General features: G+C 37.4%; 1 protein-coding gene across 6 annotated transcripts in view; it reads left to right on the forward strand.

Annotated features, from left to right (window-relative positions):
* SENP2 (SUMO1/sentrin/SMT3 specific peptidase 2) overlaps positions 1 to 27,276 on the forward strand; it is a 36,623-nt gene that overhangs the window by 1,550 nt on the left and 7,797 nt on the right. For 2 of the 6 annotated variants that reach the window (XR_826484.1, XM_010853876.1), the window contains exons 2-16: positions 28 to 154; positions 2,126 to 2,181; positions 5,660 to 5,793; positions 6,444 to 6,510; positions 8,177 to 8,267; positions 11,662 to 11,830; positions 13,634 to 13,737; positions 14,987 to 15,081; positions 15,652 to 15,703; positions 16,525 to 16,588; positions 18,527 to 18,703; positions 20,526 to 20,657; positions 21,844 to 22,047; positions 23,110 to 23,189; positions 25,513 to 25,597. Coding sequence is in view for 2 of the 6 variants with exons in the window: in XM_010853876.1 (XP_010852178.1) it covers positions 54 to 154; positions 2,126 to 2,181; positions 5,660 to 5,793; positions 6,444 to 6,510; positions 8,177 to 8,267; positions 11,662 to 11,830; positions 13,634 to 13,737; positions 14,987 to 15,081; positions 15,652 to 15,703; positions 16,525 to 16,588; positions 18,527 to 18,703; positions 20,526 to 20,657; positions 21,844 to 22,047; positions 23,110 to 23,189; positions 25,513 to 25,597 (1,611 nt within the window). In the remaining 4 variants the exon portion in view is untranslated. Of the gene's footprint in view, positions 1 to 27; positions 155 to 2,125; positions 2,182 to 5,659; positions 5,794 to 6,443; positions 6,511 to 8,176; positions 8,268 to 11,661; positions 11,831 to 13,633; positions 13,738 to 14,986; positions 15,082 to 15,651; positions 15,704 to 15,804; positions 15,863 to 16,524; positions 16,589 to 18,526; positions 18,704 to 20,525; positions 20,658 to 21,843; positions 22,048 to 23,109; positions 23,190 to 25,512; positions 25,598 to 27,276 lie in introns of all 6 variants that reach the window. The other 4 variants (XR_826483.1, XM_010853875.1, XR_826485.1 and 1 more) reach the window with 3 other exon arrangements.

Raw genomic sequence — 27,276 nt, forward strand, 5'->3', positions numbered from 1 at the left:
TCTGGGGTTTGCGTCTGGGGGTGTGTGGGCCGCCGCTGCTGCTTGGGCCTGGTATGTACAAATGGCTGATTAGGATTCTCGGCACCATTTTCCGTTTCTGTGACCGGCCGGTGCCCTCTGCCAGGGCCCTCCTGAAGAGGCGGCGCTCGAACAGGTGAGAGGAGAGGGGGCCGAGCCACGGCCTGGCTCTCCCCCTCCCCCACCCCGGATTCGGCTGGCGTAGCGTGATCCAGCCAGGCAGGCCCCGCTTGGCAGAAACAGGTAGCTGGGCGGAGGCGTTAGAGGTGCGGGTCGCGGGTGTCCCGGTGACGTAGTCGCTCCTCGGCGCTGTGCAGATGCGACTCCTGATGATGAAAGGGACTAGTGGTCGGTGATGTGAATATCTTTCTTTTTAGAGTCCAAGCTGGTTTCTATCAACAAATGGGGTTTTTTAAATCATATTTTGCTGCTCTTAGGTTGAAAACTTAAAATTGAAGGAATACTGTGTTTGTGTGGCTCATTGTTTACAAAACACACTCCCAAGTGTCATCTCTGCGCAATAAGTGTAGTTAAGGGAAGTGAACTTCATAGTTTGCGCAAAGCTGTTTTGACTACACTTTCTGTTCTCTTAGCACCAAGACGCAGTAGCTGTCTTGTTTGGAAGGCAGCTGTCAAACTTTGCGTGTGTGTGTGTGTGTGTGTGTGTGTGTGTGTTTTGCTGGGGAGGGAGGGAGAGTGATCCTGTGCTTTAGCATTGCTGCTGCTGCTGCGAAGTCGCTTCAGTGTTGTCCGACTCTGTGCGACCCCAGAGACGGCAGCCCACCAGGCTCCCCCGTCCCTGGGATTCTCCAGGCAAGAACACTGGAATGGGTTGCCATTTCCTTCTAAAAGATCACTAATCTGTACTCTAAAATTAAGTTAAAATTTGGGGGAAACTAAAAGTTGTTCTTAGCATTTGCCTGTTGGTTTGTCCAGTTTCCTAGTGTCTACCACCTTCTTTAAGAATTAATCTAGAGAATAAAATACCATACCAATTCTATACATAATCCCCCCAACTTTTAATGATCAAATGTTAATTTCATTTATTAAGCCTCAAGATCGTCAGAGGGTGGTTTCTTGGAGCTTGAGAGAGCAAGGTGATTATTTACTATGTGAGTCTAAGAATGCAGGTCATTGATGAATTAGTTGTGGACTAAAAATTCCATCATGTGTTCCGGAGAGGGCAAGGTTTCAACATATTCTTTCTACCTTTCTGCAGGGTTGATATAGGCATCATTTGAGAACAAGTTGTAAAGTGCCTAAAATGATGCTTAGGGTATGTAAGGGTAGTGTTTATGTATTTTGTCCCAAGGGCCTTGTGCAGAGGCTCATGTGGATAGGCACTTGCTACTTATTTATTGAATAGAGAAATGTTAATTTCCTCTCCCTCGTCCTTTATTATTTTTACTATGAACCTCTACTGGTCAGGAAAACAGTGGTTTGTATATCAAAATCCTGTTCTTTACCACACATCCTTAATCTCAAATAACTTTTAAATGTAGACCATTTTTAAGTCCATCTTTAGAAAGATGATTATACCATGAACTTTTAACTTTCTTGAAGCATAGGCCCCAAAATTTTCTTGGATTTCCAAATTCTTGTTATCACTAGTAATATAGTTTCCATGATAAAAATGTAGTTAAATATAACACCTTTTTCTGGCTGAGAACTATCTTTTACGGCGTCCTGTCATCTTGTGTTTCCTATTTCTATGTGAAGTAGAAAATGACTTTCTCTTGTGGGGAGTGTCATCTTTCAAAAGGAAATTATTCTTAAATCATTTCTGTAAAGAAAAGAAATAACATACTCCTAAGCTTTTACGTGTATTCCTTTACTAGGTAAGTGATATCTGGTTGGTTTCATGTTTGTATTTTAGCCAGACTACAGGTTATTATATAATAGGGAGTTTTGGATCTCTCTCATGTAGTTGAACCATAGTGTTACATCCTCAAATACTAGAGGCCTACTATATTGTAAACATCGGTTGGATCTCTTGACAAAGTGAATGGAAGATGGTGTATTGTATGAATAGTAAGCTTACTTATAGAAATGCATATGTGTGGATATGCATATATACATATATATCTCTCTTTTCTCTTTTTTTCAGCACTCTGTTTTCTACAGTGGACGCTGATGAAATACCAGCCAAAAGACCAAGATTAGGTATTAAATATTAATTTTAAAAGTTAGTGTTTTAAGTAAGAAAAATATATGTGTGGACAAATTCAAAAGATAAAAAGTACATACAGTGAAATGTAAGTCTCTTTCCTCTCCCTCTTCTACTCAGTTATCCTCTCTAGAGGTAACCAGCATTACCAGAGACTTAAGTATCTTTCCAGATAAATCTGTGTGTTGAAAGTACGCTTCAAAATTCCTAATCTTCCTATAAAGTAAAGGTGCTGAGATAGCTGAATGAGTCAGTCTAAGCTGCTGCCTCAAATTGTTTCCTTCTCTATGTCTGAAGGACTAGACATCATTTGGTAAATGATGTAGATAAGAGGGAAAAGGCACAGGGGACCTACTATAGTAATATTTTCCTCTTTCTCAAAAATGCATGTTAATTGAATCTACCTCCAGATGAGGTCAAGAGTGGCCCTGTCTGTGTTAAGATTTCATTTAAATCCAATGAGTGGTTATTGAGCCTGTCTTACTGTTAAGCAATGTGTTGGGTTCCACAGGAAATATAAAAATGAGTATGACAGGGTCTCTATTTTATGGACCTTAAAATTGTAGGAGGTGTCTGATTATTTAGTGGGGGGTTTTAAGACAAGTGTTATAAATAATACTAATGTCCATGAGGATATGATAAATGATAACAAGAAAGGAAGTAACAAAATACTGTCCAGTTTTCTTCTGGTTAAGAGTCTCAATAAATATTTGATGAAGGAGCTAATATGTGAGATGAGTCTTGAAGGAAAGATGGGATATCAACAGAGAACAATAGGAAGGAAAAGCATTCTAGGCAGAGGGAACAGTATGGGAAAGTTGTGCAATTCAGGAAATAGCAAATAAAACTTAGGGAAAAAGTTGACAAAAGAGAGAGTTCAAAATATAGAGGGACTTTGACAGGAATTTATACTGAATTCATTAGGACAGTATTCCCAAAACATAGGATAGCTAATAATTCACAAAATGATTGTAGGAGATCCAACATTCATAGCATTAAGTAACATCTGAATTATGTTATAAACTATTCATATTAATAAAAATATTGCATCTTTTTTCAGTTATTTTAATTTCTGATTATTTTAAGCAGAAAACATGTTAATTTAATGCTACCATGTATTTAAAACTTGGGTAATACATGTTGCATGCGTGCCAAGTTGCTTGAGTCATATCTGACTCTTTTTGACCCTATATCTGTAGCCCACCAGGCTTTTCTGTCCAAGGGATTTTCCAGGCAAGAATACTGGAGTGGGTTGCCAAGACTTCCTCCAGGGGATCTTCCCCTCAGGGGTCTCCTGCATTGGCAGGCGAGTTCTTTACCACTGCTGCTGCTGCTAAGTCGCTTCAGTCCTTGTCCATCTCTGTGCGACCCCATAGACGGCAGCCCACCAGGCTCCCCCGTCTCTGGGATTCTAGCGCCACCTAATTGTCTCTTTTTTAACAGGCCCATCTAGAACTTAATATTGTGTTTTCATTTCCTCATAAGGCAAGTGAGGTTTCTTTACATTAATGGTAGCAATGTAAAGTAACCTTTTATAAATATATTTGTTTAGCCAAAGAAAAGAAAGAATCAGTTTTGTTTAGCCAAAAAAAAAAAAAAGAGTCAATTTTATAGAAAAATATAAATAAACAACTGTATATGGTTAAAGATTTGATAGTGATATAGAGAAGGTTCCTGCAATAATTTTGGCAGTTATCTTGGACTTCTATGTTAAAGTTCCCTCCTTCCTTGATTTCCACAAAATATAAAGATTTCTAACTAGAAACTATAGAAGGGAACTTCCCAAGGGGGAAGCAGTGGATAACAGAGACAATACTTACTGGCACAGCTTGGAAAGGTCTCTAGCAGTCCTGGCCACTCTCTGCATTGATGGCTATTAAGCACCTCAAGTGGGGCTATGCAACTGAGGAACTGACTCAGTTTTAATTGAATTTAAACTTAGGTAGCCACTTGTGGATACTGGCTACTATATCAGACAGTATGAATCTATTGGTTGCTTTGGAGAGAAGAAAAGGAAGGATGAAAATAAGGAGGAGCTTAGAATTGCAGACTCGATCTTACAGTTGAAAGGGATTCAAAGAGGTCTATGTAGTGTAGTCTCAGCAAAATAAGATGGTCTCATCTTCATTTTACAGATGAAGTGGACCTTCTAACCTTGTTCTCTTTTTTTTTAATATATGAAATCTTTTGATATAATTTTGGAGTACATTCAGATTTTGACAAAATTTGTAGGAAAATACAACAGTACATTTTGTGCCCCCTATTTATGTTAAGAGTACCTCCTGCCCTTTGAGGTCTGGATGGCAGTCTGGATGGTAAGTGCCAATTCCTGAAGTCCTTTTTCTCCCACTTAAAGCTCAGGAGAGTGTGTTATCCCTCAACATTATTAGAGGGTTAACCTGAAATTCTTTCCTATTCCTAAAATGAGAAGACATTTGCAAAATTTGGTACTTCTAACTATTCTGTAGTGACAGATTACTTAAAATTGGATTCTGCTTTACCCATTTAGCACACCTTTCCTGTTGTTTAAATTATTCATTTATTTTTCTGGAAAGTGTTTTATATCTTGTATGTTCTGGAGTGCTTGATGCTTAAAAGCCACCGTTTCACTTTCAGGCTGTTTTCCTGTGAAGCAGAATGTGGTTCTAAAGCACTCAGGCTAGTGCTTTAGAACACCATTAATTAGGAAATAGAAAAGGAACTGTAAAAAACAAGTCAGCAGTGTAGGAGGTGAGAAAGGGATAGTGAGCTAAAGGGAGGAAGTGGGGAAAGCATTGAAATCTATCCCCTCCACCCTTATTTATTTACTTAGTTTGTAATCTTTATTTTTGGTGACAAGGAGGGATGAGTCTGAGGTCTTTCAACACATCTTCTCCAGTATAGGCTAGCCTTGTTTCCGTCATGGATGTCTAGGAACCACATATCTTATACTTCACTAATTTCTATCCTGAATGTAGCCAAGATAAAATAGGCACTAGGTAAGTTGTTGTTTAGGTCAGCTGTATTGGTACTTGCCTGAAAAGTAAGGACAAATCAGTGAGTTAATGGTAGTGCTTCCTATAGAATTCTGCTATACCTAGTAGCTATATGCTCCACCTTGTCTAACTTATACCCTTATCTCTCTAGGAAAGATTTATTTTACAGTATATATTCTGGGGAACTCATTGCTTGAAAGTTGTCATTTATGGCCTTTATTGTGTGTGTGAATTGGTATGTAATTTGCTAGGTGGTGATTTCATGCTTTTGTAGCCTCCCAGATACTTTACGTAAAAACTCCAAAGTCACAATGCTGAAATTGCAGATATTCAGATATGAGAAAAATTATTTTTACAGTTACTTTTTTCTCTCAGTGGTTGAAGACAGGACTGCTAATAAAAATTGAGAGAGGCCTTTTCTAAGATACAATTTTTCTTTTGCTTGAAGCTTAATTACTCTATAGTTACATGTATATGTAATCTATATTACACTTTCCAGATTGCTTTATTCATCAAGTGAAAACCAGTCTGTACAATGCTGCCAGCTTGTTTGGATTTCCATTCCAGCTGACCACAAAGCCCATGGTAACTTCTGCTTGTAATGGAACACGGAATGTGGTCCCTTCAGGAGAGGTCAGTGAGGATAAGGTTTCATTGGAGCTACTAGTCTTTGTACTTAATCATTAAAGTTAAATTTTAGAAATATTCTCTTTTTAGGAATTAATGTGTAGAATGACTTCTTTCTGAAATGTTCATGTCTTAATTAGCCTTTATATAGAAATGAAATAATTAAAGGTTAAGAGATTATAGATCTAAAAAATATTTATAAAGAGCCTAATTACTAATAGAGTTGACCCCTGAAGAATGCTTGGGTTATGGGCCCCACCTCTCCACATAGTCAAAAATTCAGTAGTTGGCCTTCCAGATCCATGGTTCTGCCATATCTAAAGTCTCGCATCCATGGATTCCCAACCGGTAATCATGTAATGCTGTAGTATTTACTATTGAAAAAATCCGCATTTAATTGTATCCACACAGTTCAGACTCTGTTGACCAAGGGTCAACTCTACATCTGCTTTTTCATTTAAGTATGTGTGAAGAATCTTCAATTGTTACTTTTTATGTCATTTTGTGAGTCTTGACAAATTAAACTTTTGGTATAATTGATGAAATTTCTTCTGTGAGGTAACTAAATCATTACCAGCAGAGTGATTTTTTTTTTCATATTAAAACTTATTTAAATTCTAAGAGTTATTACAGAGGTGATTCTTTTTGATTTCAAGGTGTTTTCAAACTCTTCATCTTCTGAACTGAACGGTTCTGGATCCTGGAACAACATGCTAAAACTGGGTGAGGTGGTCAAAAATATTTCTGTTTCCCCTTCCTCCTCCCACTTCTTTTCTCTGAGTTTTGGGAATATGAAAGGAAAACACTGATTTGGCTTTGGATGAAAGCATAGACATAGTCTCTACCATTCTAAAAAGCCAATAGCTTTCCTTTAGTATTGTCTTTGAATTTACTGTTATGATTCCTATTTGCTTTATCAGTGTCTTTAATGTGACTTAGATCAGGGCTTATTCATTAAAAAGAAAAAACAAAACAAAAACAATGTTACCTGAGCGCGCGCTTTATGTTAGGCACTCTGCTAAATTATCAGGAATAACAAAATAATAAAACCTTTAGTAACAAAATAACAATAGTAAAACTTTAATAGCAAAGTAACAAAACAACAATAACATAGCAAAATAATAAAACCTTGCCTTTGAGGGACATCATCTGATTGGGGAGTAACCTGAGGTTCCCAGTTCTCATAGTTCTGTGGATTAGGAATCTCTGTATCATCCTGAGACCCCCAAACTGAATTGTAATTATTTTATATATGATATAAAATGCCCTGACAGGAAAAAATAGGAAGACAGAGTCCTGAAGATGACTGTGATCTGTGCTACACAGATAGGCTTGAACAGTTTGAAAGAAAGGGAAAAAGCTTTTAGAGAAATTGTGCATTCAGAAAATTGACATATAGAGGAGATACCAGATTTACCTCGTGTCTGAAGTACTAGCACTATGTTTCTGTGGGTATGCAGAGCCTATTGAGAGAAGCACAAGTATTCCTAGAGCAGATTTCTTTCGTAAAGAAATCCACAGTCTCTAATCTGTAACTCTTGGACGTGTTTTGGGGAATTTTTTCTTTTTCTTTTTTTTTCTTTTTCTTTTTTCTTTGTTTATTTAATATTTAAAGAATCCCAACAACTCCGCCTACAATGCGGGACATCTGGGTTGGATCCCTGGGTTGGGAAGATCCCCTGGAGGAGGGCATGGCAACCCACTCCAGTGTTCTTGCCTGGTGAATCCTCATGGACAGAGGAGCCCTACAGGCTATAGTCCATGGGGTCACAAAGAGTCAGACATGACTGAGCCACTAAGCACACACACAGAACCCCACAGGATTGAACACCGATTCAAGTCAGGCTTTCCAAACAAATGAATGCAGGTCAGTTTAAGTTTTGCTGCTACTGACTTAAACAAGTTCAGCTTTAATCTCTTTGCACTCCAAGGCCCTGTAGTAGCTCCAGCAGAAAATGTGGCTGAAGTATAGTGACCATCGCACAGGTATTGGAAACTTCTGGTAAATGTAGTAACATAGCAGATTTTCATTTAAAAATACTTCTGTTTTCTTGAGAAGAAGAAACAATTTAAAAAATTTACTCAATTTGACTAGATTACAAAGAGTTTATAATCATTAAGTTCCTCATGCCTCTTGTTAGCCCCAGCAAGCAAAACTAGTAAAGCTTTCCTGTGAATTATTACTGCCTACCTGAGAGCAAAGACAGATTAAACGCTATTGCTTTTCCTTTAACTTTTACAGAATTTGTGCTAGATAATAACAGAATTTGAAAAAAAAATTATTTAGTTCTACTGTATAGACTGCTTATGGATTTTCTTTTCTAATGCATACTGTTCACAGGTTTCTTTGTGTTTTTCTTTTACAATTACAAATGGTTTTTAAAAATAGGTAATAAATCTCCTAATGGAATAAGTGACTATCCAAAGATCAGAGTGACAGTAACTCGAGATCAGCCACGCAGAGTCCTGCCTTCCTTAGGGTAAGCATTAATTCTGCCCTTCTGTAAATGGAAACTTGGTAATTTTTAAATGCTCATTCTTGCTGGGCATTTTCGCTTTTATTCTATTGTGTAATCTTAGTAAATAAGTACTTTGTGGTTAGTAACTTGCCAAATAATCATATAGCTGATGAGAGACTTGTACTCAAGTACAGGTTACTCTTTTCTACTGTATCATATGCTTATATAATTTTGAAAAACTTTTTTTTTTAATTATTTTAATTTTTATTTGTGGGCATGCTGTGCAGCTTGTGGGACCTTAGTTCCCCAACCAGGGATCAAACCCGGGCCCTCGACAGTGAAAGCACGGCATCTTAATCACTGGACTGTCAGGGAATTCCCTTGAAAACCTTTTAAAAAGAATTGTCACTCATAAACTTTTTTTGAAGAATAATAAGCATACAGAACAGTGCAGAAATCATGCATGCAATGAACTATTATTATTTTATTAGTAATTTTCTTCTCCTTTTTATGTTCTGACTTTCTAGAATTTCTGTTGCTTGGATATTGGACCTCCTGGATTGATATAATTTTTCTATATATTCTCTTTTGTTGTTATCCTTGCCCTTTTAAAAAAGATCTTTTATTTAAAAATATATACATATGGTATATACATATATGCATATATATATTTTTGGCTTCATAGTTTTTAATTTGTAAGCATCCTCCCCCTCCGTACTCCCCAGGACTTTTTCTTTCTCCAAGCATTGGGTTCTTATTACAGAGATGCAGTAACTTTTATCTTTTTAAGCTGTTCATTATTTTACAATTACTTCTCCTTGTTTTGCCTGCTTCCTTTGAATTCCTCCTTTGGTTTATTTTGGTCTTACCTTTTCTTATTCAAATACCTGATAATCCCTGGCTATCCACTCATGTTTGAAAATGAGACACTAACTTTAAAAAGTAAGGCTCCCTGGACTTGGATAAATGGCTAATTATAGGGTTAGGAGGCTTCCCTGGTGGCTCAGATGGTAAAGCATCTGCCTGCAGTGAGGGAGACCCAGGTTTGATACCTGGGTCTGTTAGGAAAGATAGTAAAAAATGATCATGGAACATCTTGTGCTAGCAATTAAAGGATGCTTCAAAATTTAGGGACAGTTAAACATTAAATTTTATTCATTTCATCTTTATTCGACAGGAATATAGATGTGTTAATAAATAAATACATAATGTGAGAGGAAAAGACCTTTAAGTTGGATGCTAGCTATTAAGGATAGAAGGAATGATGGAATTAGAAAGTCACCATCTTGTAACTATCACAGTAATAACTGATTTATACAGGGATCATCAGTTGAGCTGGAAGTAGTAAGTAAAAGTTCGATGGAGAAACCTGCCTGACACCACAACCAAAAGAACAAAGTTTAAGTCACCTACTGTGGGCAGACTGACGTCTTGGCCTCCAGATACATTGCACTGAGCAAGACATCATCACCTACTGTAGTATTCCTGCAAAGATCAATAATCTGAATGTAATTACAAGAAAACTGGTTAAGCTGAAATTAAAGTTAATTCTACAAAACAGCAGGCCTATACTCCTCATTTTACTCTTCATTTGTACTCTTCCTCTTTAACCTGTGATTATTTAGAAGTTTAAAAGTTTAATTATTTAGAATTGTTTAATTTCCACGTGTTTGGGCCTTTTCAGATATTTTCTGTTATTGATTTCTAGCATAATTTCATATGGTCAGAGAATATACTTAGTATGATGTCAGTTCTCTTAAATGTTTTAACATTTGGGACTTCCCTGGCAGTCCAGTGATTAAAACTCTGTACTTCCACTGCAGGCGGCATGGGTTCAATCCCTGGTTGGGAAACTAAGATCCTGCATGCTGTACAGTGCAGCCAAAATATGAACAATAAAAATAAATTTGTTAACATTTGTTTATGTACAAGAGTATGTAGTTTGGGTGTTATTCAGTGTGCATTGAGAAGAATGTGTATTGTGCTACTGTTGGTGGAGTGTTCTATAAATATCAGTTATTTGCTGATAATGTTTACTGATTTTCTGTCTACTTTTTTGATGATTGATGAATATAGTGTTGATGTTTTGTGCTGTAATTGTGGACTTGATTATTTCTCCTATCCAGTTATGTTAGTTTTAGCTTCATGTATTCTGAAACTCTGTAGGTGAATAGATTTGACCTAGACCCACCAGTTGTTACCATTCTGCCAGTTTGCTTTATCATTCTGTGTTATATGTACATAATGTTTTTTGCTGATTCATTTGAGAGTACATCTTAGACTTATACCCCTTTAATCATAAGTACTTGACTGTTTATTTCTAAGAATGAGGACATTCACTTATATAATCCTAGATTACCAAAATCAGAAAATTTAACATTGATGTAATACTATTATATAATCTTATTTAAATTTCTCTATTACAGAGATTATTTTTTCTGGCCCACAATTCAGGGCAGGATCATGTATTATATTTAATTTTCATGTCTCTTTGATCTCCTTTAATCTAGAACAACCCCTCGTCTCACTTTGTAATAGCATGAATATTTTTAAAGTGTACAAAGCGACATTTTCTCATGATTTGTTTAAGATCATGCAAATTTTTTTGGTAAAGATACTGCCTACGTGATATAGTGTCCTTTCTTTTTTTTTGGGCCTGCCATCAAGCATGTGGGATCTTAGTTCCCCAACCAGGGATCAAGCCTACGCCCCTTGCAGTGGGAGCTCGGTGTCTTAACCATTGGACTGCCAAGGAGGTCCTTGTTGTGTCCTTTGTTAAATACCATATCAGGAGTGACATGATGTCAGTTTGTTCTGTTATTGGTAATGTCAGGAGAGGCAAGCAGCAACAGTGACTAGGTGGGGGTTTCATGGCTTCTGATTCTTTAGCATTTATTAATTTATTGTTCATTAGTTTGCTATTCAGCAGACACTGATGGAGTGCCTTTTGACTTAGCTCAGGTACCAGGATACAGTGGTGAAAGGATGAAATCTCTGTCTTCATGGAGTTTAAACTTGAGTGTGGGTTGCAGACATTAAACAATCACACCAATACTTAATTGCAGTGGTGCCAAATGACTATAGGAAAAGTGCAGTACCAGAGGAGGGTATGTAGTGTAATAGGGAGCTGAAGCCGGATTTGGAGTTGGAAAACTGGGCATGAGGAAGAGGGCAGAGGCTTTCATGTGGCAGCCCTGGTGGTTCATCTTAGTTTTAGTAGACATTTACATTTAATAGATATTCTATCACAGAATTTTGTGGTGCCCTCTACTCCAGAGATCTGATTTTTGTGAATGGTAGTTGTCAGGAGCAAGCTTAACCTGAGTCAGCTTAATCACAGGATGGCCTGGAGCTTAAACTCCAGTAATTTAAGCAGTTTGGGAGTAACTGTTTTTTCTTTTCTTATTTTTCTCAGTTTTGCTTTGAGCTCAGAAGGCTATACTAGAAGACCAGGTGGCCGTCGCCACAACAAAGGCAATCCAGAGAGTTCTTTAATGTGGAGGCCTCAGGAGCAGGTTGTAACAGAGATGATTTCTGAAGAGGGTGGCAAGGGTCTGAGGCGTCCTCATTGTACTGTGGAGGAGGTAAGCCCTTTTAGCGTGATCTCGCTAAAGTAATTTTAGGAATTGGGGGTCGGTGGCAATAAATAATATATATTCTGTGGTACAAAATTCAAAAGATAATAAGGATCCATTCAAAAGGATGTACAGGGACTGTAAATTTCCCACTCTCCCTCCTGTATCTGGCTTCTGTTTGATACTTCTATGTATCTTTCTAGAGATATTCTATACGTATTGTAATTTAGTCAGTTTTCAGGTAAAAGAAAGGAAAAGTAATCATGTTAGGAAAAGATATGATTATAGATTTCTTTGTTTTAGATGCCTGAATTATTCTAACTTGTTTCTTTCATAAGCTGTAATAACTGTGATTAAGTAAGGAATGTAAATGGTGTACATGTCTGTTTTGTCCTTAGGTTTTCAGGGCACTTAGTGTGATGTGTTCATCAGCAATCTTCCTTTCCTTCTCGAAGTCTTCACTTACTTTGGGAGAATTTAGAACTATTCCTGTCTCTGGCATTTCCCCTAGACCATTACCTATTGTAATTTGCTAAATGGTTTTCTCAACCACTTAATTTAGTTCATCAAAGAAATACTTACTTGGGTCCCAGCAATTCAAAATTGAATAAAATATTGTCTCTGTTCTCTAGGAGCTTATACATTAAATTGTATAATGTAGTCAGAAAAAATGTAGGCAGCGAAAGCAATGGACTGCAGCCCTGGAGGGGGTTTTAAGGAAAGGTATTAAAGTGCTTTAATATCTCCTCCTGGTGGGCTGCCGTCTGTGGGGTCGCACAGAGTCAGACACGATTGAAGCGATGCAGCAGCAGCAGCAGCAGATGAGAATTCGGGGACTGAGAAGATATATATGGGGATATACAGGCTGTATTCTAGAAATATTGCGAGGTAATATTATCAAGAACTTATTTACTGGTTAAGTGTGATATAAGTTTAGATGGAAGAACCTGAGTCCCAGATTTCAATCTTGGATAAGTTTATGCCAAGATACCCTAGGTATTTAGGGGAAGATGATCACTTCAGTTTTGGAAGTTTAAAGTGCTTGTGAAACATGCAAGCAGACATATCCCTTAGACTCCTGGATATGCGTGATGGGAGTTTTGAGAAGGCGGCAGGGCTAGGGACACATTTATGAATCTTCTGCATATTGGTGTTGGATAAATCAAGGGAGTTGAAGAGATTACTCAGAGAATGTAGTGTGAGAAGAGATAATCTGCAGAACCATCAACAGTTAAAGGCAGGAAGAAGAAATAATCTTTACTGGAGACTGAAAAGATAGTCTTCAAGAGATCAGGAGAATTTATTGTCCAGGAAGGCAAGGTGAAGGTGGCAAGGTGAAGAGCTGGAGAGGTCAAGTGACAGAAGGGCTGAAAGATCTGGCCATAGAGGGTCAGTGGTGTCTTTGGTAAGACCAGTTCCATTTTGGAAGTTGAATGTTCTGAATGTGCAAGTGGATTATTTGTGCTGAGTTTTTTTTTATGGTTAACCTAGTTCCACTGTCAAAAACTCACATGCTATCAGGGTCCAGCAAATAATATAAATGAGTGAAATGGGCTGAAGTGAATAGCTCACCAACAGTTCCCATTTGTTAATACAGTGTTTCAAAAGGGGCCAGATTTTGGGGGGCTTTCTCTTTTCAAGTTATAAAATTGGTAAGTAAAATCAAAGGAGTTAAAAGAACACTGAGATAAAAAAAGGAATGTGCTGGTGAATGAAACATTCATAAGCTGCGTTTGACCTCTTAGTCTTTGTTTATGATTTAATTATAGGTTTGATGTGCTAGTAGTTACCTAAATGCTTTGTTTTACTTAGGGTGTTCAAAAAGAAGAAAGAGAGAAATACCAGAGGTTATTGGAGCGACTTAAAGAAGGTGGTCATGGAAATTGTGTTTCTCCTATAACTTCAACTCATCAAAGGTAAAGATGAGCTAACAAGATAAATGCTTTGCCAGACAACTTTTTTTCTTATTTTTGTAGAGGGGATTGTTGGGAAAGGCTTGTTGAAACGAGAGATTAATACTGAAAGCAGGAGCCCTATAATTTGAACATTGTATCTAGTGATGGATTATATAGAACAGTGGTTTTACAAAATATAATTTTCTGTTCGCTTTAGAGTCCTTTGTTCAAGTGAACTGTTACATGAAACTCTTATATAGAAAAGTGAAATCATTGGTTGAAGTTGGATTCCCAGGGAGCAGAGTGTTTTTTCAGCCTCCCTAACACACACATTTCTCACAATCTCTGTCTTCCTTTCTCCTCCTCTTCTCCCCTGCCTTTTCCTCCCTTACCTCCCCTTATTCCTCCCACCACTGCCTCTAAAGACACATTGTCCCTAAGGCATCTTAGTGGATGGATCTTAGCACAGTTGGAAACTCTCTACTCTACAGATAAGATTAAAGTCACCCCAAGTCATAAGAAATGTTCCTTGTAAGACTACATGTTACTTAAATGTGCTGAGTCCACCAAATAGTTGAGAATGGTACAAGGAATTGATGTCTGGCCTTTTATTTCTCTGTAGAAAGGGGACAAAGATTATGTGAGCTCAGGATTGAGGTCTACTTGATAATTCTAGTAAGTGGTGTGAGAATACACAGAGGGGGATCCCAGAGATTATGTAACAATAAGTTGAAAAAGTCACAAGACTATCTAGCTTGTTGATTGCAGAAATAACAAGGGATTATTTGGAAATTTTAACTTTAGTTGTGAACTTCAAAACAATGCTCAGTTTAGTCAGTCAAAATGTTCCTGTTTTTTTCCATTTTGACTACCCACTGTTGGAAGCAGCAGGATGAACTATTGGTTTTGTCATTCGGCTTTTAATGTGTTGTTTTGGGATGCATTTCAGTATATCATTTAAAATCTTTGATTTTTTAACTTGGGTATTATCATTCTGAGATTTTTCAGTCAAGGTGGCTTTGGGAATTGAAAACATCCAGTTTTATGGTAGAGAAACTGGAGGTTAGGTATCTTGGCTGGAATATTAGAATCAGGATCAGACTCCTTTTATCCTGGTCTCAGATGATACTATATTGTGATCTCTCTCTTGTGAGTTGACATTTCAGGGTAATCAGTAACTCTTGTCTAGAGAAGTTTGCCAGGTAGAGACAGTGAATACTTACGATAGATTTTCCTTTTATATCTGATCTTCACTTTTTGTGTTTCTAAGTTCTCAAAGAAGTCAGATGGACACATTAAAGACCAAAGGCTGGGGGGAAGAGCAAAGTCATGGAGTCAAAACAACTCAGTTTGTTCCAAAGCAATGTGAGTTCCCAGATTTAGCCCTATCTTAATACCCTTAATACGTTGAACTTAGTTCAAAAGCATATAAAATTGAAAAATGTAATACTATTGAAAGATGGTGTACCAAACTTTAAAACATTGTCAGACCCCAGGCTGTTGACTTACCCAGTACTAGTAATTTAGTAAGAAAACTATTTCAAGTTAAAGCTGATCTATAAAATAACCTCTTGATTATTTTTCCTAGCTCCTATATTGTAGCATATATTTTGTGAGCCTAAAATTAGTTTTGTTGTATTCCTATATTAATATCCTTGTTTTTTTCCACTTGCTATTCACTAAATAACACTAAGTGATAGCTTACTAAATAAGCAGATGTTAGCCGGTTTACACTAAAGATTATATGTAAAGGAGAAAGAGATTTATGCAGCATTTTTTAGCAACTTAATTTGTATAAACACTAATCTCTTTGGAATCCATTTTAGCATTTCAGTGTAAATGAGTATTTTCATACTTTGGAGACTAAGGTGAAATGCTAGCTATATGATTGATTAACAAAGGAAACACTTTTTTTTTTTTTTACCATTCTCACAGATAGAGTTGTTGAAACAAGGGGACCTCTGTGTTCAGTGAGAAGTGAAAAGAGGTACACCGTTCGGTTTATTCTAACTTCTCTTTTGACATATTTTCTTTCTTTCTTTTTTTGGCCGCACTGCTCGGCTTGTGGGATCTTACTTCCCCACCCAGGTATTGAACCCGTGACCCCTTCAGTGGAAGCGTGGAGTCTTAACCACTGGACTGCAAGGAAAGTCCCTGACATTATTTTCTTACTTTATAAACTGTATTTAAGAGTAACCACATCTGTGAAACTGTGAACTCTCCTCAGCTCTGGCAATCAGTCAGCATATGTGGGTATATAGGTAGCTCTTGTGTAAGATGCCCACCCTAGCTTGGGAGGGTGCCCTTCTCTCCTAGACGTTAGGGGTTGGGAGGCATCAGTGAGTGCTGCTGAGATAAGACTATGAGTGTGGTGGGTAGTTCTAGTGACCTAGTGATCAGCATCTCAAGTATATGAACAGTGAAGGCAGTTCTCTGTGCCTTAGGATTTTAGTTGCTGGTCCATTTATAGCAGAGTATGGTAAACTGTGACCCATGGACCAAATCTGGTCTACCTGTTTGTAAGTACATTTTTATTGGACACAGTCATGCTCATTCATTTACATGCTGCATAGGGCTGCTTGAAAACAACAAAGTTGAGATGATATGACAGAAACCAAAAGACCTGCAAAGCCTAAGATACTTATGAGCTGATCCTTTTTAGAAAAATTTTGCTAACTTTTGGTTTAGAGGACTATATAAACTCAAGGCAATATTTGTTACTAATTATTAAATCTTATTTCTAAAACTAGTTTAACATGTACCAGATTAAAATCATCCAGTCTGTAATTTCTCAGTTTTTTTCCTCAGGTGTTCAAAGGGGAAAATTTCTGATACAGAAAAGACAGTTGGAATCAGACTAGAAAATGAATGTGTAAGTAGAAACCTCAGTTAAATTTTATGCCTTTGCTTCTTTCACGTGACTTACATTAAAATTTTGGTGCCCATGAAAAATAAGAAAGATGATATTTGTTACTTTAATTTCTAATTCCATTATTTTGCTTGAAAAAGCAGCAAGCATTGAAGATACACACCTTTGGCTTTCTTCTAAGTTGCCAGATTTTTATCTCTGTGCAGTAGCCACCTTTGTGAGAGAGACCAGCTTGGCTCCATCTCAGCCCTTATCTGTGTTGCCTGGCTTCTTTTGGAGATTTTTTTTAAAACCGTACATCTTTGTGCTGTGTGCACTAAGTTGCTTCAGTCATGTCCGCCTCTTTGCGACCCCATGGACTGTAGCCCACCAGGCTCCCCTGTTCATGGGATTCTCCAGGCAGGAATACTGGAGTGGGTTGTCATGCCCTCCTCCAGGGGATCTTTTGGACCCAGGGATTGAATCTGCGTCTCTTATGTCTCCTGCATGGCAGGCAAGTTCTTTATCACTAGCGCCACCTGGGAGGGAAGCCCATACATCTTAAGGGAAAATATTTGTTTAGGACTTTTCAGATTCAAGATTTCATATTTACTTGAAACTATTACAAATCTTCTTACAAAAGTTGAGTTTTAAGCCAGCTTTTTCACTCTGCTCTTTCACCTTCAAGAGGCTCTTCAGTTCCTCCTCACTTTCTGCCATAAGGGTGGTGTCATCTGCATAACTGAGGTTATTGATATTTCTCCCTGCAAAAACTTGATTCCAGCTTATGCTTCATCGAGCCCAGCATTTCGCACGTACTCTGCATATAAGTTAAATAAGCAGGGTGACAATATACAGCCTTAACGTACTCCTTTCCCAGTTTTGAACCAGTCCACTGTTTTTATACTAAGAACAAGTTTACCTAGTATAAAAATAGCAGTGGTTTATTTTTATTTATTTATTTATTTTAATATACAATTTTTATTATTTATTTTTAGCTGTGCTATGTCTTCATTGCTGTGTGTGGGCTTTCTCTAGATGTAATGAGCGGGGCCTACTCTAGTTCTGGTGCTCTGGTGTGCAGGTTTCTTATTGTGGTGGCTTCTCTGTTGCCGAGCAAGGCTCTAGGGTGCTTGGGCTTCAGTAGTTGTGGCTCACAGGCTCTGGAGCATGGGCTCAGTAGTTGTGGCACAGGGGCTTAGCTGCCCTGAGGTATGTGGGATCTTCCTGAACCAGAATTCGAACCCATGTCCCACGCATTGGCAGATGGATTCTTAAAACCACTGGATCACCACGGAAGTCCACCCGTGGTTTATTTTGAGTGATAGGATTAAGGGTCATATATTTTGCTTTTTTAAAGTTTTTCAATATATCTTTTGACTATTATTTTTAATTGAGATAAGTGAAAATAATTTTCTTGCTGCTGCTGTGGCTAAGGTGCTTCAGTCGTATCTGACTCTGCGACCCTATAGACAGCAGCCCACCAGGCTCCTCTGTCCCTGGAATTCTCTAGGCAAGAACACTGGAGTGGGTTGCCATTTCCTTCTCCAGTGCATGAAAGTGAAAAGTGAAAGTGAAGTCTCTCAGTTGTGTCTGACTCTTAGCGACCCCATGGACTGCAGCCTACCAGGCTCCTCCATCCATGCGATTTTCCAGGCAAGAGTACTGGAGTGGTTGCCATTGCCTTCTCCAAATTTTCTTTCTACCTCCTGGGAAAACGATGAATGTTCTGTTTCATGGTTTATAATTGAGGTGTCTTGTTTGTGAACCTTAGGTCTTGAAGTTTTTATTCCCTCTTGTAGGGACAGGCAGATAACGCTTTTTGTACTTTACTCATTTGGGGATTTACTAATTCTCTTTTCTTTCAAAATAATGGTGCTGTTTTATATTTCATGTTTTATGTATGTGTATATATACAAATATCAAGCATGTCAGTAGAATATGGGAATTTTTTTTAACCAGAGGAGGGGACTTCAGCTGGAACCCGACCTGTCTGAAGAAGTGTCAGCCCGACTCCGCCTGGGTAGTGGAAGCAATGGCTTACTCAGGAGGAAAATGTCAATACTTGAGACAAAAGAAAAAAATTGCTCAAACAAAGAGAGGGATAAAAGGACAGATGATCTTCTTGAACTTACAGAGGTATTGTTTCTTATGTTAATCAAATAAGAGGCATGTTTTTAAATAACCTTAGTTATTCAAGGCTTGAGTGCATGTTTTGTTTTGAGGAGTTTCTCCAGGCTAGGGAATGTATGTGTGAAGGAAATCAGGCCCAAGGGCAGGTCCATACACTGATCATTCAGTTTAGTTCAGTCGCTCAGTCGTGTCCGACTCTTTGGGACCCCGTGAATCGCAGCACGCCAGGCCTCTCTGTCCATCACCAACTCCCGGAGTTCACTCAGACTCATGTCCATCGAGTCACTGATGCCACCCAGCCATCTCATCCTCTGTCGTCCCCTTCTCCTCCTGCCCCCAATCCCTCCCAGCATCAGAGTCTTTTCCATTGAGTCAACTCTTCGCATGAGGTGGCCAAAGTACTGGAGTTTCAGCTTTAGCATCTTGATCTGTAAAAGTGGCCTAAGGGATTAGATTAATTTCAGCAAATGTGAGTGGACAGAATTATCACATATCTTGGAATATAATGGATTCTTTGTAGATTCTTTTTCTAAGCTTAAAGTATTTTGAGTTATGTAGTATGAGTTTGACATTACAAAGATTTGTTGCAGTTTTTTTGTTTTTGTCTTTTTAACATTTTATTTTATTTACTTATTTTTGGCCGTGCTGCACAGCCTATGGGATACCAGTTCCCCAACCAGGGTTGGAACTGAGACTCTGGTAGTGAAAGTGCTGAGTTCAAACCACTGGACTGCCAGGGAACTCCCCTTCATTGCAATGTTTGTTAAGTGATTATGGTTCTCTAAAATGCCCCTTTCATTGATCATTGTACAACAAATAAGTAAAAACTTGTAGAAAACAAGGAAATGAAAGTAGTTAAAAATTCTCATTTTAAAAGTGAGCCCATATTTTGGCTCCTCCATTGTTGTCTTAGCATATGTCCTATTAGGTGATTATCTATTGAGCACTTTTTATGTATTGGGCATGCAGGTGGAGAGAAAGATCCATAAAGTTACAAAATTGTGTATAGTGGTAGAGGAAGCAGAAGTGAAAATATTTGGATGAAAGTTTCTAGTTGGTTTGTAGATTCAGGCTTATAGCATAAATTTATGTTTATCTGTGTAGTTCTTTAGAAAAATGATGCCATCTATTCAATAAGGACTCAGTTGCCAGACTGCTGCCTAGTTTTCTAGTTTCTGCTTATTCTCTTCACGTCAGAAATGGATAGAATGATCTCTTTGATGCCCTAATTTTATTACTTTGATTTTTTAAAATCAAGGTTCAGGAGATAGGGAAAGTATGAAAATGCTTTTATAGTGTTGTGAAATGAGAACAAAGTTCAGGAGTTAGACACTTCCTGGTTCAAATCTTGGCTCTGTTTTTTAATCATCATATGACTCTGCATGTAACCAAAATTCTCTGAGGTTTACCTCTTCTATAATGGTAATGGTGACATTACCAAATGGTGACATTACCATTATTGGTGTCCAATAATGGTGATAGTACTTTCCCCACAGATAGGGATCAATGATGCACTTCAAGCATCTGGTACGTGCTTGGCTCATGGTGCTCAATAAATGGTAGTAGGATAACTGAGACTATACTTCAAACACTTTTACCCAATAACTTTTTAGCAGCTAATAATTGGGCTAGCATTTCTTATAACCATTAGTAAGTCTGCTTTGTGGTCCTGAATTAAAATCTTTTTATCCTTTAATTTAGTAGGTCTTTGATAGTTTTTCTTAAGGGTCAAGTATTACAGAGATGAAAAGCTTTTTTCAATCTCAGACTTTCAGAATCTGATAATGGTTCTTTATTAAAGTAACAACCTCTGGACTTTATAATTCAGGACATGGAAAAGGAAATCAGTAATGCTCTAGGGCATGGCCCACAGGATGAGATCCTAAGTAGTGCTTTCAAATTACGAATCACTCGAGGAGATATCCAGACCTTGAGGAACTATCACTGGCTCAATGATGAAGTAAGTTGTCTTTTTTTTTTTTAACCCCTTGGACTATCATTATGCTTAACTCTTTTCTACCTGCAACATCGTGGTTTCTACACAGAAGGGATTGGTAAGGCAGCTTTAGTTTACCTAAAACAAACACATCTTAAACCTTGAAAAGATAGTTAATTCTGATTGTTTGCTGCCTTTAATTAGCAATGTTTCCCTCTTCTGCCTCTGCTTTGTTTCATCTACATCTTCATTTATTAGTGACATTTTTATGAACCTTGGGTGCAACTGATAAATGGAAGGAAGCAGACAAGTGATCATTTATTTTAGATGAATTCTTACACGAGCCGTATGTGTTTCTTTATTTCATTTGAGTGATAAGTATAAAAATTTGCCTAATTGTCTTGTATTGTTACATCTTCACCTAAAGCTAGGTGTTAGTTCTTACCAGTTTTCTGGTTGATCCTTTACCCAGCTGTGCAGCCCCCTGCATTTTCTCCCTTTGCCTTCCTTTCCTCTTGCCATGACTCATGGCATATAAACACATTCTTGTAGAAGTAGAACATTTCTGTTTCATATTATAAATGCAATATGTTTATTATAAAAAATTTAGAAAATATAGGAAAAGTGAAGGAACAATATTATCATTCAAAAGTGGCACAGCTCTCTTGTAATAATCTATAATGGAAAAGAATCTGAAAAAGAATATATGTAGAATTGAATCACTTTGCTATACATCTGAAATATTGTAAATCAACTATATTTCAATTAAAAATGATTAAAAGTACATATTTCTATGAAAACAAAAAATGGCACAACTCAAAAGCAAAAGAACTATTGTTTTGGTGTATTTCTTTCCAATGAGTTTATAAAAATTGAGGTATAATTTATGTAAAATTCACTTTCAGTTAATATTTCTGCATGTTTTATGTGTGGTGTAGTTACATACACCTTTTAGTTGTTGCAGAATTTCTCCTTGAGTTCTTTCTCTTGGCTCTCTTACTCATATGCCTCAGAAGTACAGTCTCATTCCTTCTTAATCCATCCCATTTTACACTGATCATTTTTTGCTTTCCATCTTCTGTCATAGATAGCCCTTTTATCTTCTGTCCCTTCCCTTAGTGTCTTATTTCTAATTCATCCTACTCAGGTAGAAATCGAGTTTTGATAATATACTTGCCATATTCCAATGTTTACTCTCTTCGTATTATAGGTCATTAATTTTTACATGAATCTCCTGGTGGAAAGAAATAAAAGGCAAGGGTATCCAGCACTTTATGCATTCAGTACTTTCTTCTATCCGAAATTAAAGTCTGGGGGTTACCAAGCAGTGAAAAGATGGACCAAAGGGGTCAGTCTCTTTGAACAGGAACTAATTCTGGTGCCTATTCATCGGAAGGTACATTGGAGCCTGGTGGTAAGTTGAGAGGCTTAACTGTTGGAGTTTGGATAATGACTGTTTTGTTAAAAGCAGGAATACCTCAGTAATATTCCAGTCTTGGTTACGGGCCACCACTGTAAAGTAAATATCTCAGTAAAGTGAGTCACATCAATTTCTTGGTTTCCCAGTGCTTATAAAAGTTAAGTTTACACTGTAGTCTGTTAAGTCTGCAGTAGGATCATATCTAAAAACCAATGCATATAGCTTAATTAAAAAATACTTTATCAATTAATACTTTTTATGCTAACCATCACCTGAGCCTTCAGTGAGTTGTAATCCTTTCACAATAGTAGCATCAAAGACCACTGTTCACAGATCACTGTAACAAGTATAGCAGTGATGAAAAGTTTGAAATATTTTGAAGAATTACCACGATATGACACAGAGACGTGAAGTGAGCAAATAAACACTTCCTGTTAACACTTCAGTGTTAGAAAAATGACACTGATAGACTCGCTCAATGCAGGATTGCCACCAGCCTTCAATTTGTGAGAACTACAGTATCTGCCAAATACAATAAAATGAAGTGTGCCCGTAATGAAGGTGACTCTTTTCTGTCCACTGAGAGTCCAGTAGTATATGTTAAAGGCATACTCTGTAGTGTCGTATCTTAGTTCTTTAATTGAACAGTTTTGAAAGCTAGAAGAGTCTGTGTAGTGGAGGAGCTTTCAGTTTTAGTAGAAAAGAGTGTGAGTACACATGGGTTATTTTGTTACTTTTGTTTAGAAGATGATAACAGGTTTATTGTACAAGTATAAAGAAAAAGGCAAAAAACCCTAAAAACCCCAGAATGCAGCTCATCACTCTGAGAGTACCACTAATGTTTTGAGGAATAAGTTTCTAGGCCTTTCTGTAGGAATAGAAAAATATAATTTTATATGCCTGGAGCTCATGTCATCTGTGATGTTTTATGAACAATGTGTCTTAGAAATCCACTCATGTTGGTACATATATTGATGTTTAAAAGATGCTTTTCTTTTTAGAAATAAAATTCTCCTTGTTATGGTTGTTTCTGGATGTTGCATTTTTCCATTATAGGCTATAGACCTAAGAAAAAGGTGTCTTAAATATCTGGATTCTATGGGACAAAAAGGCCACAGGATCTGTGAGATTCTCCTGTAAGTAAAGGCTGAAAGCTTCACTGTTGCCTCAGTATACCCTTCGTTATGTGGTCTTTCTTCTGTTTAATCCTTGGAAGCTCTGGTGTACTGTAGTCTAATATGTAGTGAGGGCTGTCTTCTCCGTTGTTCAGGACTTGACTTGTATCTGTCTTTTTGTCTAAAAATAACCCCCAAATAACCCCCAAGATTTACTGAGAAATCTTATATAATTGCATCATTGAAAACAAATTTGTCATATGTAAAATGTATCCTGTTAGAATCCTGTGATTTGAATTAGATTTCTCTGGGGTTCATACACTATTCTGAATGTTGTAAAGAGCTGTCAGCTGGGGAGAATTAGTTCTGTCAATTTCTTAAGCCCATTCATTCATGTCCCTGTGCTTTCCATGAAAGTTGGGTTCATCTCTTAGAATCTGGAGGTAATTTTTAAGTTAAACATATGGTTTGTAGGCAGCTATTTCAATAATAATTGCTAGAAACCTGCCTTTAAAGCATAGCCACCTATTAGCTGTGTAAAGAATAAGATAAGAATTTCACAGGGAGGAGGCAAAGCAGTGAAATGAGTCTGTTTTGAACCCCTTATGGTCACTGGAAGCAAATGCAGGTTCCAGGTTTTAATTTTAATAAGGATACTTGAGTAAGGAACTTGTTAAATGAATGATATGAAGAAAAGTTGTTAACAGTAATCAGTTCTTGGTTATATTATTTAGTATAAAGATCCTTGTTATATATGGGTGTTGAATAAAATACCCATAAGAATAAAAAATGTAGGGAAGTTTAAAAAATTTTTTAAATCATAAGATACACCAAATTGTCTATAAAGCAGTTATTTCCTTCTAGTCTTTTCTGCTTAAGATGTATGTAAAATGTGTATACATACATACATGTGCACATACATGTACACACATATTATCACATACTTAAAAATGTTTTCATTGGATTCATATGCAGAATTTTATATGTTGCTTATAACAGGATACAAAAAAGACCTTTCTTTTTTAACATTCATACTTTTGTTTCCCCTCTGTCTTTTTTTTAATATATAAAGAGTTTAGCTTCTTTGGGCATCTGAAGCCCTTTCCCTTTCCTGATGCCTTTAGTCCAACTTCTCTATTTTTTTCATTAACACCTCCCCACTCCATATTTTTTTAAAATTTTTCCATGACAAGAGAAAATAATGAATAGCCTTTTTTGGTTTTTGGGTTAAGCTTTAGATTGCTACCTTCTCAGAACCAGTTTCCACATCTTTGGGAGTGATATTGGTGCTCCCATGTAGAGCACATGCCCTGTTAGCACTTACCTCTTAGATGCAGGTTAGCATGAGAACAGAGATGCCTAGGTTAAATTTGATATCCCTTTGGCGATTTGGATAAAATTAATTACTCTCAGTACTTAAGTGTATAGTCACCTAGGAATGAGGAAATTCTCTTACATAACCGCATGCCATTATCACACTTCAGAAAATTGACAATCACTAACGTGTAATATGAACTCCCAGGTGGCGCAGTGGTAAAGAAGCTGCCCGCCAGTGCAAGAGATGCGGAACATGCGGATTTGATTCCTGGGTTGGGAAGATCCCCTGGAGAAGGAAATTAGCAACCCACTCCAGTATTCTTGCCTGGAAAAATCCCATGGACAGGGATTTTTCCTGTCCACGGGGCCACAGAAAGTTGGGCATGACTGAGCTGGGGGGCTTTGGTCCTTGGGGTCACAGAGGGTTGGACATGACTGAGCACACATGCGCACACACATGATGTGTAACATAGATTCATGCTGTGACACCATCAGATACTATAGCTTTTGCCCCATAATCCAGGAAGTCAGTCAGGATTCATGCCCATACTTAATGTCTCTTTAGTCTCCTTTAGTTTAGCCTTCCTTTTTTTTTTTCCCTATGGCAGTGCCCTTTTTTTTTTTATTTTAAAGCCTCCAGGCTAGTTGTTTTAATGTATCTATTATTAGTGAGTAAAAATAAATGAAGTACTTTTTTCTTTCATTAGAATAAAATGTGTGCTTTAAAACGGAGTGGAGGAGAGAACTAGAAGACAAACAGCAAATCATTAATAAAAAATATTTCCAGAGTGGTTATTATGAGGTCTTTTACATTTTACACACTTTGTTTTAACTTTTAAAATATAACCTTGTATAATTTTTATAATCAGAAACAAAGTAAAATGTAAAAAGCCAAAAACAATCATATTTTAAAAATCTAACAGGTGGATTTGAGAATGGCACTCTGTTAAACATCACAGTGTCTTTATAATTAGAATACTAAGTGTCCACAGGGATTCATCAATATATGTCTTTGCTGTTTTTTCAGTCAGTATTTACAGGATGAAAGTAAGACCAAAAGAAATATTGACCTGAATCTTTTAGAGTGGACCCACTACAGCATGAAGCCACAGGTGAATGATGATCTTTGTATTTCAAATACTTTGTTGCATTTCCTGTCAGTAACATATTATTTTGACTTGGCTTTCTTCCTCCCCTTATTCATCCTTATGCATTCATTCTCCTGAGGTGTATGTCCTAAAAATGATCTAAATCTTTAGAAATTCACTTAACCAAGATGTTTGCTTTTAAGCCTTGATCTTGTTTCTTAAATTATAAAGGTTAAATATCTGCTAGCATGACTCAAAAATTGAAGAAGATAAAAAAAAGATTCAAGTCAGATACTTTTCTTGGTTGGCATTAATGGGATCTTCAAGTTCTTGTTCAAAACTTATCTGAGAAATTTGTATATTTATATCTTAAGGGTTCCATTCTGTGAGTCCTCAACAATCAGGCGTGTTTTTTGTGAATGTGCTTTGAATCTTGTCAGATTTGAATCTCATTCCAGGTTTAAAACTGCATACGTTGTTCAGTCCTAATGGCTCCTTTTTAAAGGAAGCTACATGAGTTCAATTTTAGCCCTAATCTATGTGAAATGGCTCAGTTCTTTTTATCCAAAAGCAGTTTCATTTCTAAGTTGAATAATTAGAAGAGTAAGTACTGAAATTTCCTGAGGAGAGCACAGAAAAGAGTTTGTTAGGATGAATAATTGTGTTCTGGAATGGAAAATGTAATAAAACAAATTCTCTGTAGTGGAATCTATAGTTCTCTGCATTTGGATAGTAGAATCTGTAGTTCTCTGCATTCTGTGAGAGATGCTGGGCTCAGGAGAAAAGTTTGAGGTACCTACCATATGTATGCACTTTCAGTCTTTTCCTTTTTACAATAATAATTTGTGTTTCTTTAAATCTAAATTGAGTTGTCATCTAGTATGTTTTCCAGCAGTGGAATTAGACTCACTTATACTCTTATTCTTCTTATGCTTATACTCTTGTGCTCCTTATAATTGACAAAGTGTGTAAGGGGCTGGCCAGCATTAGGGCAACACGAATTTGGGAATGTGTGAGTTTGCTTCACCTGGCTTGGAATCCAGCACCTTTGGTTTATGATGCCCTTGAGTTGTGCTTGCAAGCAGTAAGCTCTTTTGTTTTTTCAGGACAGAACTGTGCTCTTAAGACAAGATTTCCTGATTGGTTAAAGCCTTTCAAGAGGCTTTTTCTTTCTCCTGCTTGCAGCTATGGGGGTCCAAAGCAGTTCAGTTCAGTTCGGTCACTCAGTCATGTTCGACTCTTTGCAACCCCATGGACTGCAGCACGCCAGGCCTCCTTGTCCATCACCAACTCCCAGGGTTTACTCAAGCTCATGTCCATTGAGTCGGTGATGCCATCCAACCATCTCATCCTCTGTTGCCCCCGTCTCCTACCTTTAATCTTTCCCAGCATCAGGCTCTTTTCTAGTGAGGCAGCTCTTCGCATCAGGTGGCCAAAGTATTGGAGTTTCAGCTTCAACATCAGTCCTTCCAATGAATATTAAGGACTCATTTCCTTTAGAATGGACTGGTTGGATCTCCTTGCAGTCCAAGGGACTCTCAAGAGTCTTCTCCAACACCACAGTTCAAAAGCATCGATTCTTTGGCGCTCAGCCTTCTTTATAGTCCAACTCTCACATCATACATGACTACTGGAAAAACCATAGCCTTGACTAGACAGACCTTTGTTGACAAAGTAACGTCTCTGCTTTTTAATATGTTGTC

This window comes from Bison bison, unplaced genomic scaffold, assembly GCF_000754665.1.
Source record: "Bison bison bison isolate TAMUID 2011002044 unplaced genomic scaffold, Bison_UMD1.0 scf7180017864333, whole genome shotgun sequence".
NCBI classification, from domain to species: Eukaryota; Metazoa; Chordata; class Mammalia; order Artiodactyla; family Bovidae; genus Bison; species Bison bison.